This window comes from Oncorhynchus masou, chromosome 25, assembly GCF_036934945.1.
Source record: "Oncorhynchus masou masou isolate Uvic2021 chromosome 25, UVic_Omas_1.1, whole genome shotgun sequence".
Classification (NCBI taxonomy): domain Eukaryota; kingdom Metazoa; phylum Chordata; class Actinopteri; order Salmoniformes; family Salmonidae; genus Oncorhynchus; species Oncorhynchus masou.
In genome coordinates, this window is record NC_088236.1 from 39,667,861 (window position 1) to 39,681,285 (window position 13,425).

The 13,425-nt window shown below is 42.9% G+C and overlaps 1 protein-coding gene across 1 annotated transcript in view; it reads right to left on the reverse strand.

Moving 5' to 3' along the window:
- The window catches only part of LOC135514305 (cell surface hyaluronidase-like), a 95,217-nt gene that overhangs the window by 81,453 nt on the left and 339 nt on the right, over positions 1 to 13,425 (reverse strand). The window contains 4 exon segments of the mRNA XM_064937693.1: positions 9,815 to 10,382; positions 11,986 to 12,126; positions 12,324 to 12,502; positions 12,504 to 12,659. Of these exon segments, the coding sequence (XP_064793765.1) occupies positions 9,815 to 10,382; positions 11,986 to 12,126; positions 12,324 to 12,502; positions 12,504 to 12,643 (1,028 nt within the window). The 5' untranslated portion in view covers positions 12,644 to 12,659.

A 13,425-nucleotide genomic window follows, 5' to 3' on the forward strand; every position in this document is an offset into this window, starting at 1 on the left:
CTTTGTAGACTGTAATAGTTTACAAGGCCTGCCACATCCGACGAGCGTCGGAGCCGGTGTAGTATGATTCAATCTTAGCCCTGTATTGACGCTTTGCCTGTTTGATGGTTCGTCGCAGGGTATAGCGGGATTTCTTGTAAGCTTCCGGGTTAGACTCCCGCACCTTGAAAGCGGCAGCTCTACCCTTTAGCTCAGTGCGAATGTTGCCTGTAATCCATGGTTCTTGGTATGTACGTAAAGTCACTGTGGGGACGACGTCTTCAATGCATTTATTGCTAAAGCCAGTCACTGATGTGGTGTATTCCTCAATGTCATCGGAAGAATCCCGGAACATGTTCCAGTCTGTGATAGCAAAGCAGTCCTGTAGTTTAGCATCTGCTTCATCTGACCATTTTTTATAGACCGAGTCACTGGTGCTTCCTGCTTTAATTTTTGCTTGTAAGCAGGAATCAGGAGGATAGAGTTGTGGTCGGATTTAACAGATGGAGGGCGAGGGAGAGCTTTGTACGAGTCTCTGTGTGTGGAGTACAGGTGATCTAGAATTTATTTCCCTCTGGTTGGATATTTAACATGTTGATAGAGATTTGGTAGAACTGATTTAAGTTTATTTTCAGCATTAAAGTCTCCGGCCAGTAAGAGCAAGAGCACCGCCTCTGGGGTGAGTGGTTTCCGGTTTGCTTATTTCCTTATACAGCTGACTGAGTGCGGTCTTAGTGCCAGCATCTGTCTATGGTGGTAAATAAACAGCCACGGAAAGTATAGCTGAGAACTCTCTAGGCAAGTAGTGTGGCCTGCAGTTTATCACAATATACTAAACTTTAGGCGAGCAAAATCTAGAGACGTCCTTAGATTTCGTGCACCAGTTGTTGTTTACAAATATGCACAGACCGCCCCCCCTCGTCTTACCGGAGTGTGCTGTCCTATCCTGCCGGTGCAGAGTGTATCCTTCTAGCTGAATATCCATGTCTTCATTCAGCCACGTTTCCATGAAGCATAGGATATTACAGTTTTTTATGTCCCGTTGGTAGGATATTCGTGATCTTACCGTGTCGAGTTTATTGTCCAATGATTGCACGTTGGCGAGTAATATTGATGGTAACGGCAGCTTTCCTAGTGGTCTTCTGTGGGTCCAGACGAGGCATCCGGCTCTTCGTCGCTTCCTTTTGCAAATGATTGGGATGTCTGCCCTGTGGGTTGTTTGGAGAATATTGTGTGCTGCTGTGGTTGTTGTTTAAGAAATCTTTGTCTAATCCGAGGTGAGTGATCGCTGTCCTGATATCCAGAAGCTCTTTGCTGCCGTAAGATACGGTTGCAGAAACATTATGTACAACATAATTGACAACTATCGCGAAAAACCCCCACATAATAGCACAATTGGTTAGGAGACCGTAAACGGCAGCCATCTCCTCCAGCACCATCTTGCTGGTATAGAAATTAACATTCCATTATCTAGCAACAGCTTTGGTGGACATTCCTGTAGTCAGCATGCCAATTGCATACTCCCTCAAATGTAGACATCTGTGGCATTGTGCTGTGTGACAAAACCACACATTTTAGAATGGCCTTTTATTGTCTGCAGCACAAGGTGCACCTGTGTAATTACCATGCTGTTTAATCAGCTTCTTGATATGCCACACCGGTCAGGTGGATAGATTATCTTGGTAAAGAAGAAATACTCACTAGCAGGGATGCAAGCAAATGTGTGCACAACATTTTAGAGCAATATGCTTTTTGTGCATATGGAACATTTCTGGTATCTTTTACTTCAGCTCATAAAACAATGGACCAACACTTTACATCTTGCATTTAGATTCTTGTTCAGTGTATCATCATCATCAGACGATCCCATTTATCCAGTGGAGACCTAATAAAATACCTTTCCCTCCAACAACTGTCTGTCCTGAGCTCACTGGCGCTGGAAGCTCGGAGGGCCTGGAATAGGCTAGTTGAGACAATGTTTCAAGTTAGTTCGAGACAGCTTCCAGATGGATCCAGTTGATTGATTTGATACGGTTGCACTTCCCTAGTGATAGCTCAAGTCAAGAAGCATAGAAAACAGAGGCAGACAGGCTGAAGAGAGATGTGATTGAAAAAAACCGGAATTTATCAGTATATTTTCTACTGTTTTTATTTGTAAGCTTTATGTATTTTTATTTAGTTGGCATGGAAGTTTTAGGCTAAAGGCTGCATTGGCCATCTGAGTTCCATGAGCTCGTTTAGGTTATTTATACAAGTCCCCGATTGGTGCAGCGGTCTAAGGCACTGCATCTCAGTGCTAGAAGTATCACAACAGACCTTGGTTTGATTCCAGGCTGTATCACAACTGGCTGTGATTGGGAGTCCCATAGCGTCTGGGTTTGACCGGGGTAAGCCGTCATTGTAAATAACAATTTGGACTTCACTCGTGAAATTAAAAATAAATGTAGCTGCCAATGATCACTCGTTTTATATTTTTAGCACGGTTTTTATGATTAACCACATGAGAATGATTTTGATCAATTAAGACATTATTAAAATGAAACTGTTCCATGGAAATGTGAATATGAAAATCATAACTGACACGCAGATAGGTAGAAAAAAATTGTATGTTTCCCCAATGTTGAACTCTTGCGCCGCCAATAATGTTTTTAGAAAATAATTGCCTCCATGTTTCTATGGTTTTCAGACAAAGTAAGGCATGCCTAATAATAGGAAGTAAATAGGAAGTAAATCATTCAGGTTTCAAACCATTAAGTATGTTTTCAAAATGCAAACTGCCTCCAGCTCACATTGTAAAGTGGTGGGTGAGGCGGTGATCGCCAGCCGACCGTAGTTTTTTCTCTGTTAATTTGGCAGGGAACAACTTTATTCTTCGGCTTTTCACACACACACACACACACACACACACACACACACACACACACAAAAGCTGGCAATTACCAGCTAACAAAAACCCTGGTGTGTGCAAGCTTGCGTGTGAGAATAGTCTGATGTGGTGCGCATGTGCAATAACTCAATTCGCCCTTGCACTCCTTTGGCAAAGGGTATAAACACTGTCAAATACCCTGGACCCTGCTAGCTAGCTCACACACACAGACATGCATGCTACGCACAAACAAAATCAGTGTGCAATCAGGAAGCATAACAGACCCCGTTTATGGTGCCTGGGCAGTGCGACTGATTTGTGATCAGTTCATGAAAGCGTCACGCTATGGGTTTGATTGATTTGGCGCTGGGGACCAAAGCGTTGCCTTGGCAACAACTCCACGTGTGAAACGTGACTAATTTACACTTACCTAAGGGAATTGTTTAAGGGCATTGCATAGATTTTTAATTAGGTAAGCGCATACTGAAGGGGTTTTACGGTAGTTTTAAGGCATGTACGACAAAGTCTCTGGTTACTATGAAGATGCAGTGTTGCCAACTTAGTGACTGTCGCTTAGCAAGTTTAATACCCCACCTGTGAGTTCTATTGGTAAAAAAAAAAAAAAGAAGAAGAGTATAGCGACAAAATGTAGCTACTTTTGAAGGCTGCCCCAGCAACGTTTGGTTGCTTTCCCAACTTCCCTTTTTGTGCGTGTGCGTGTGGCTCCACCGGCTGCTGAGTGTGTGTGTACACCAGTGGCGGTCGGTACCACTTAAGATTGCGGGAAGACTGGCCTTATTTCTATTACAGCATATTGGATGACTGTCATTCATATTCCATTCACAATGTAACATCGATAGGTTTAAGCTACTACATGATACTCCTTATACCCATACATTTTCCCTATACCCATCACAAGGTTGCTACAACCTAGCCTATGAATGAAAGTTTATAACGTAGGTGCACAGGTCGAGATACATTTTTATAATCAAGGTGACAGACATTGAAACATTTAATAAGGCGTTGCAATCTTTTGCCTGCATCTAGCTGATCTAGGCAGATATCATTAGTACAAAAGCTGCAAATGAATTTCTATTGGATAAATTCAGTTGTTTATCTCCGTTTAGTTCAGTTTGCTTCCGTTTAAGAAAAGGGGTTTAATTAAAAAGATTTAAAATTATCACATGCAAACACAGTTCACTTTCATTACAGCCACATTCAAACAGCATGATCCTTTTGATCGTTGTATTCCTTCTGGCAGCCGTTTAGCAGTTATACTGACGGGCCTCGTGGCAATAAATTAATCAAAGCAAAAGCTTACCTTGACTTGGAAGAGTTCCAGTGTTGGATAGCCATAGCCAGCTAGCCAACATAGCATCCCTCTTTGTTTGAGCCGGGTGTTTGACTAGGCTAAACTAGCAAGCTGCATTCGCTAGCTGTAAAAGTGAGAAAAAAATATGAAATATAGCTCTCCCTCTCTCGCTTCTCTTTCATTTTTGAAGATATTTATTTGTTCAAAACTGTTCAACTATTGTCTCGCTCTCTTTGAGTCAATTACTCACCACATGTTATGCACTGGGGTGTTAGCTAGCTGAAGCTTATGCTTTCAGTACTAGATTCATTCTCTGATCCTTTGATTGGATGGACAACATGTCAGTTCATGCTGCAAGAACTCTGATGGGTTGGAGGACGTCGTCCAGAAGTTGCATAGACTTACAGAGTAATTATGACAAGGGGGTGACAACCACGAGTCTGCTAGGTTCTGTATTGAAGTCAATGTATCCAGAGGACGGAAACTAGCTGGTCCCCCGGCTTAACCATGGTGCTACCCTACAAAGTGTTGTTGCGGCCTTCTTTCCAAAACAGTGTGTTTTATATTGAATATATTTAGAATAGTTTTATCCGAAAAGGTTAACTTTAATGTTTCACAGTTTTTTATGAAATGTCCTTCCTCCTCTGAGAAGCCTCCACTGGTGTGCACCTGTCACTTGCGCCCCTTCCCCCCCCTCTCGGTCCTCTCCCCGCTGCAGCAGCGAGTGAGGTGAATTTATAAAATTGGTTCCTTGTGAAATGACACCACAGCTCGCCAAGGCATAAATCATAAATATTTTATAAAATAAGTTACCATACTCTGTTTTATCTGTGCAGTTTAATTATTGAAGCAGTTCCTTTTTGTTCTCCTTCACGATTTTGTTTTGCTTTGGAGAATTGATCATGGCATGAGAGACTGGGGGACAGCATAAAAATGTTATTTGTTTTTTTTAATGGGAATGCGCAAATTAACATTATGATGTCACCACTACGTCGTAGTGGACTTCTAGCGATAAATGGAGCATCCAACCTCTACTTTCCTTGAAAAATAGTTGGCAACACCGTGGAGACTACCTGATTCACTGAACTTCTCAGAGGTCGAATATATTTTGGGAGATGGCAAAATACAATTTCTACATTCAAGACAGTAGAAACAAATTGATTCAGAAGATAACACACATTTCATTGAGTTACTATTTTCTCCACTTGTTTCTATTACTTTCTAGCATGTCAAGCTAACTTATAGTAGGCAGCTAGCTAGCCAGCTAGCTTTGTAGCCATGGATTGTGCACCTTCCATTGTTTAAGTAGCTAGTTATACACCTAGCTGGGTTGTTGATGTTTGCTTTCGCAACCAGGGCAGAGGAAAGCAACATTCATCTCCACAAACGCTGTTTACATTGATATACCCTCGTAAAACTGACTATCCTACCAATCCTTGACTTCGGCGATGTAATTTACAAAATAGCCTCCAACACTCTATTCAGCAAAACTGCATGTAGTCTATCACAGTGCCATCCATTTTGTCACCAAAGCCCCATACACAACCCACCACTGCGTCCTGTATGCTCTCGTTGGCTGGCCCTCGCTACATATTCGTGGCCAAACCCACTGGCTCCAGGTCATCTATAAGTCTTTGCTCGGTAAAGCCCCGCCTTATCTCAGCTCACTGGTCACCATAGCAACACCCACCCGTAGCATGCGCTCCAGCAGGTATATTTCACTGGTCACCCCCAAAGTCGACACTTCCTTCGGGCGCCTTTCCTTCCAGTTCTCTGCAGCCAATGATGGAACGTACAGCAAGAAAAAAAAAAAAAAAAAAAGCGCTGAAGCTGGATCCTTATATCTCCCTCTCTAATTTAAAGCATAATCTGTCAGAACAGCTTACCAATCACTGTACCTGTACACAGCCAATCTGTAAATAGCACACCCAACTACCTCAACCCCATTTTGTGATCTATCCTCTTGCTCTTTTGCACCCCAGTATCTCTACTTGCACATTTTCATCTGCACATCTATCACTCCAGTGTTAATGATAAATCGTAATTATTTCACCTCTACGGCCTATTTATTGCCTTACCTCCCTACACACACATGTATTTTTTTCCCTCTATTGTGCTATTTACTCTACATTTGTTTGTGTGTAACTGTTGTTTTTGTCGCACTGCTTTGCTTTATCTTGGCCAGGTCGCAGTTGTAAATAAGAATGGCCTACCTGGTTAAATAAAGGTGAAATAAATAAATATCCATAATAAATTAAGCACTTAATAACCTCTCTAGGCTAGGGGCGGTATTTTCACATCCGGATGAAAAGCGTGCCCAAAGTAAACTGCCTGCTACTCGGGCCCAGAAGCTAGGATATGCATATTATTAGTAGATTTGGATAGAAAACACTGACATTTCTAAAACTGTTTGAATAATGTCTGCGAGTATAACATAACTTATTTGGCAGATGAAACCCTGAGTACAAACCATCCAGGAATTGTATTTATTGAGGTGACAGTGTTTAATGGGTTTTCTATGCGGATCTAGATATCTAAGGCACTTGGTTGCAGTTCCTATTGCTTCCACGAGATGTCAGTCTTTAGAAATTGGTTGATGTTTTTCCTTTGAGTAATGAATAAGTAGCCATTTCCTATCTGGGTGGATAGCCAAGTGTACTGTTGTGGATGGGGAGCGCGACCTGAAAGCTCGCTCCACTTTGGTTTTTAATCCACTATTGTACGCAGTTTATTCCGTCTTAAATTTTATTGATTATTTACTTTTAAAAAATACCTTAAGTTGGATTAGGACAGTTGTTTGAAATGTTTGGACAAAGTTTACAGATGACTACACATTGTCTAATAAGTTATGTCGGGCGAGTTGGAACTGGTGTTTTTCTGGATCAAATGTGCCAAATAAATGGACATTTTGGGGATATAACGATGGAATTTATCGAACAAAAATAACAATTTGTGATGTTTATGGGACATATTGGAGTGCCAACAGAAGAAGCTCTTCAAAGGCATGAATTATATCGTTATTTTTGAGTTTAGTGTTGCGCCTGGAGGTTTGAAATATGATTGTCATGTGTTTGTTTGATGGGGCGCTGTCCTCAGATAATAGCATGGTTTGCTTTCGCCGCAAAGCCTTTTTGAATTCTGATGGCTGTGGCTGGATGGCTGGATTAACAAGAAGTAAAGCTTCAATTTGGTGTATTGCACTTGCGATTGTATGAAAGTTAAATATTTCGAATAATTAAATTTTATGTAATTTCACCGGATGTTGTCAAATCGATCCCGTTATACCCTAGAGGGGTTGAGGGAAGCTAGCGTCCCATCTGGACAACATCCAGCGAGGTTCCAGAGCGCCAAATTCAATTACAGAAATGCTCATTATAAAAATTCAGAAAACATATTTTACATAGGTTTAAAGATTAACTTCTTGTTAAACCAACCACAGTGTCAGATTTATAAAATGCTTTTCGGCGAAAGCATACCTAGCCCAGAACATAGCCCAGTTGACAAATGATTACAAACAGTAACCAGCCTAGCAGAAGCATTACAAAACTCAGAAATAGAGATAAAATTAATCCCTGACCTTTGAAGATCTTCATATGGTGGCAATCAGAAGACATTTATTGAGTATATTAATGTTCCTTTTGTTCGATGAAGTCTCTTTATATCCAAAAACCTCCGTTTTGTTAGCGCGTTTTTTTCAAGAATACACAGGCTCAAACTCAGTCAAAACAATCAGACAAAAAAAAATCCAAATTGTAAAGTTCATAGAAACATGTCAGACTATGTTTAAATTCAATTCTCAAGGTGTTTTTTTTAGCCAAAATGATCTTTAATATTTCAACCGGACAATAACGTTGTCAATATAAAAGGTAAACAAGAAATGCACATGCGCCTGAAAACTCTGCGTCACGTTAGGGTCCACTCGTTCAGACATTGTAAACGGCCAGCTCCTCAGTATCAGTTGCTAATATATGCATATTATTATTAGTATTGGATAGAAAAGTTTCTAAAACTGTTTGAATTATGTATGTGAGTATAACAGAACTCATATTGCAGGCAAAAACCTGAGAAATTCCACTTCCTGTTTGGATTTTTTCTGGGGGTGGCAGATCTTCAACCAAGCTCTCATTGAAATTACAGCGAGATATGGATGAGTTTTCACTTCCTACGCCTTCCACTAGAAGTCAATAGAACTTTGTCTGATGACTAATGTGCAGGGGGGGGGGGGTCGAATGACACAGGAAATTGTCACCACTGCCATGAGTTGACCATGCATTCACTATGCGCGTTCACAGGGGAAGCACCTGCTTCCACCGGTCATCTGAAGTCATTCTAATTCTCCGGTTGGAACGTTATTCAAGATATATGTAAACAATATTTTAAAGATTGATTCAGTACATCGTTAGACATGTTTCTACTGACTGTTACGGAACTTTTGAACATTGTCACATTATTGTGGATGCGCTTTGTGATTTTGGAATTATTTACCAGATGCGCTAACCAAAGTAGCTAATTGGACATAAATAACGGACATTTTCGAACAAATCAAGCATTTATTGTGGACCTGGGATTCCTAGGACTGCATTCTGATGAAGTTCAAAGGTAAGGAAACATTTATCATGTATTTTCTGGTTTCAGTTGACTCCAACAAGGCGGCTAATTTGGCTTCTGTTCTGAGCGCCGTCTCAGATTATTGCATGTGTTGCTTTTTCCATAAATTTTTTTTGAAATCTGACACAGCGGTTGCATTAAGGAGAGGTATATCTATAATTATTATCATCTACATTTATGATGAGTATTTGTTGAAACGAAATCGGACACTTTGGTGGCATTAACAACAAGATTACCTTTAAAATTATATACATGTATGTTTTAGGAATTGTAATTATGAGATTTCTGTGGTTTGAATTTGGCGCCCTCTAATTTCACTGGTAGTTGTCATATCGATCACGGTATTGGGATTGCAGCCATAACAAGTTAAAAAGAAAGATAAGGGGAAAATTAACTTAAGATGTTTTAAGATGTTTCTACACCTAAAATAGTGAGACACCCAAACCAGACTATTTGAATGGGTTTTACAGCAGATAACAAAAACAACAAAAAAGTTGTACTGTTTTCAAGTCACTTCCATTGCTAAAGGTCCCTACTTATGTGGACGTGTGTCCCTCTATGTTCAGGGGAGACGGTGTGTTTTTGACCTGTTCGGAAACTGTGTGTCAAGGCGAAAACTACAGAGTCAGCTCATTTTGCACAAATCCTGGATGCAAGCATGCTTAACCCTCCAGCCATTCACTTCCTGACGGAATATGGAGTGATATTCTGCTGGCAGATAAAATGAGATCCTGCTGGCAACGGTATTGAAGGAAAGGGTGCACCTCTATAAGACATGAAAGATTAGGCTTGATCTTGTGGGACAGAGGAATTACAAACCCTCTATCACCCACAGGAGATGGGTAGTATTAACAGTTACACACCCCTCCAGACAATGGCGCAGCTTCAGATTGAAAGCAATCGGATTTTCCTGTGACGCGCTACACACTGATGCTCCCAAATAAGTTGACACTCTTGCATCACCTACGACTCCATCTCAAGTCATTGTCTACCTATTCTTTACCAAATTCATTAGGTTATATTGATTTTGTATACAATTGTATCGTTACCTGTATTTGAGGTCATGGACGTATGTACTACCAAGCAGGCTCTGGATGGTTCTCTTGGTCTCGTCCAGCAGGCTCTTGACAGCTGAGTCTCCCACGGCCAGCGTGACGATGCGCCTCGCAGGCAGCGACCGGAGCAGCTGTGTGAGCCGCTGGCTGTCGTTGCGTGACTCGTGCGTGTCGTAGCGCTCGCTGAACAGCACACTGGCCGTGTCCTGGTCCACCACACGCAGGTTGATGCCACGGCTAAAGTTGCGCTGGAAGGCATAGCCCCCCATGGCTAGACCTGAAGAGGAGACGCTGCGGGTCAGGAGGGTCCACGACAGCCTTTCTGTCCCGTGAATCTCTAGGGTTGCACCACCACGCACCCCGATGAACTTCCGGCCCAATTCCGGTACTTCCGCGACTGCCTTTTCGTCTGAACGGCCCAGCAGGGCGATTGTGGCCTTGGAGCGGTAGCGGCATTTGGGGGCACCGATGTGCAGCGAACCCCCGTCTTCAATCAGCACATGGCGCGTTCTGAGAGTGATGTTTTTGGAGCCCTCAGCATTGTCTGCAAAGACCACTCGGCCTGCGAGGAGACAAATATAAATGACAAAACATGAAGACAATCCGTTCAGCAGAGGCTGTGTTCTTTATTCCTCAACTTCATCTCGGAACCCAGTATTGTATGCTGTGACTATTTACACTGGATTCGGAAAGTATTCAGACCCCTTACATTTTTCCACATTTTGTTACTTTACAACCAAAATAGATTAAGTTACATTTTAAAAAAATCGGCTCTCCCTGGTGGCGCAGTGGTCTAAGGCACTGCATCACAGTGTTTGAGGCGTCACTACCGACCCGGGTTCGATCCCGGGCTGTATCACATCCGGCCGTTTACGTGAGTCCCATAGGGCGGCGCACCAAGCCACGAGGTCGAAGGAATTGTCCGTAGAGCTCAGAGACAAGATTGAGTCGAGGCACAGATCTGGGGAAGCGTAGCAAAAACGTCTGCAGCATTGAAGGTCCCCAAGAACACAGTGGCCTTCATCATTCTTAAATGGAACAAGTTTGTTACCAACAACACTCTTCCTAGAGCTGGTCGCCCGGCCAAACTGAACAATCGGGGGAGAAGGGCCTTGGTCAGGGAGGTGACCAATAACCCAATGGTCACTCTGACAGAACTCCAGAATTCCTCTGTGGAGATGGGAGAACCTTCCAGAAGGACAACCATCTCTGCAGCACTCCACCAACCAGGACATTATGGTAGAGTGGCCAGACGGAAGTCCCTCCTCAGTAAAACACACATGACAGCCCCTTGGGGTTTGACAAAAGGCACCTAAAATCTCTGACCATGAGAAACAAGATTCTCTGGTCTGATGAAACCAAGATTCAACTCTTTGGCCTGAATGCCAAGCTTCACATCTGGAGGAAACCTGGCACCATCCCTACAGTGAAGAAAGGTGGTGGAAGTATCATTTGGTGGGGATGTTTTTCAGCAGCAGGGACTGCAAGACTAGTCAGGATTGAGGGAAAGATGAATGGAGCAAAGGATAGAGAGATCCTTGATGAAAACCTGCTCCAGAGCACTCAGGACCTCAGACTGGGGCAAAGGTTCACCTTCCAAATGGACAACAACCCTAAGCACAAAGCAAAAACAACGCAGGAGTGGCTTCGGTCTCAATGTCCTCGAGTGGTCCAGCCAGTGCCCGGACTTGAACTCGATCGAACATCTCTGGAGAGACCTGAAAATAGCTGTGGAGAGACCTGAAAATAGCTGTGCAGCGACGCTCCCCATCCCACCTGACAGAGCTTGAGAGGATTTGCAAAGAAGAATGGGAGAAACTCCAAATACAGGTGTGCCAAGCTTGTAGCATCCTAACCAAGAAGACTCAAGGCTCTAATCACTGCCACCGGTTATTCAACAAAGTACTGGTAAAGGGTCTGAATACTTACGTAAATGTGATATCAGTTTTTTGCAAACAAAATTAAAAAACCTGTTTTAGCTTTGTCATTATGGGGTATTGTGTGTAGATTGATGAGTGGAAAAAAAACGATTTAATCAATTTTAGAATAAAGCTGTAATGTAACAAAATGTGGATAAAGTGAAGGGGTCTGAATATTTTCCAAATGCGCTGTACTTCTGAGCTAGCCAGAAACAGCATTCAGACCAGAGAGAGGACCTAGCCTACCTCCTGATTGGATGGTTAGGGAGTATAAGGTGGCAGAAGACTCCAATCGAAACAGATCTCCCCTCTGAACGATCATGGCCTTCTCTGGGTTGTGACCAGGGTTCCAGCTGCTCAGGGAGGTGCTGTGGTCTGGACAGTTCCCTGTACACACAGACATGACCAATCAAAGACAACATCACTGACACAGCACTTAGATATAGCTCTAAGACATAGCAAAACAGGATACGATCGGCATTGACTATAGTTCAGTCTCATTCCTGTGGAACAATGGGCCTAAGTAACTTAGCCAGGTCAGTATTATCAGCTCATCACATCCTCATACTCACAAACACACTTACCATCCAACACGTCTCCACTAGTGAGGCTGTGGATGAGGATGATCGAGAAGAAGAAGGCCCCCATTGAGACACCGAAGCATATTAAAGTATTCCTCTTCCTCTGACCACCCTCCAGGCGGTGGCCATTCTCTGATAGGCTAAAGGTCGCCCGGCGCTCAGGAGGTGGGCCAATGGGCTTCAGGGGGAGGGGGTGGGGCCTTAGTTGGAGGCGGGGAGTGGACAGGTACAACTCTGCCGGGGACGAATCCTGGTGACCGGTGGTTGACGTTGGGCGGGGCCACAAAGACCGGGAAGTAACTGGGGCCATCACTTATCTGCATGGTATCTGTCTGCTACCTACCGACAGAGAACAAAAGAGAGAGAGGGAAGAGGAGGGCAGGGAGAGAGAGGGAAGAGTGAAAGTGGAAAAATACGTGGCTCTTAAACTCAGGGAAACAGGCAATGATCCAGCAGGCCTTTACTATTTTCCCCAGGTGGGGAGTTTAGTTGAAATGTATAATTAATCCGTCCATCCAGGATGTGACCGTGGCTGCCCTTGTCCAGAGTAATGAAGGAGATGTTCAATGTATTGCTATATTCTGAAGCCAAGTTAAAAAGAGAACCCAGGTGGCACCAATTAGAGTGTTAGAGGAAAATGCCCCCCCTCACACACAAACAAAGCCAGCTGGAACAGTAGTAATGGTCTGACTAGCCAATGATTTAATAATTAGGCCTAAACCTATGTCCGCAACAGTCCCATCATCCATGGACATCAAACTGTTCTTTCAATGGGAGAAACATACTTATTATACATATGTACTTCATACACATTTAACACATTTCTCATATCAGAAATTCAAGATATGAAAGGAGTAAGTAACTGGCTGGGTTAATCATACACATCTGCAACAAGATAGAGTGAAATGGTAGAGTAGCAGGGAGGATGTCATGCTGGTTTTTGGTCACATATCTATTTTCAAACAGTACTTTACAGGCGAATACACACCTCTGTCTCCACTGACAGATGACAGAAACATGTTGCATCCGTACATTAAGCAACTGAACTTTTAAACAACATGGAGTGTGTAGTTTGGATCAAGCGCCCCCTTTTTACTATGCAATA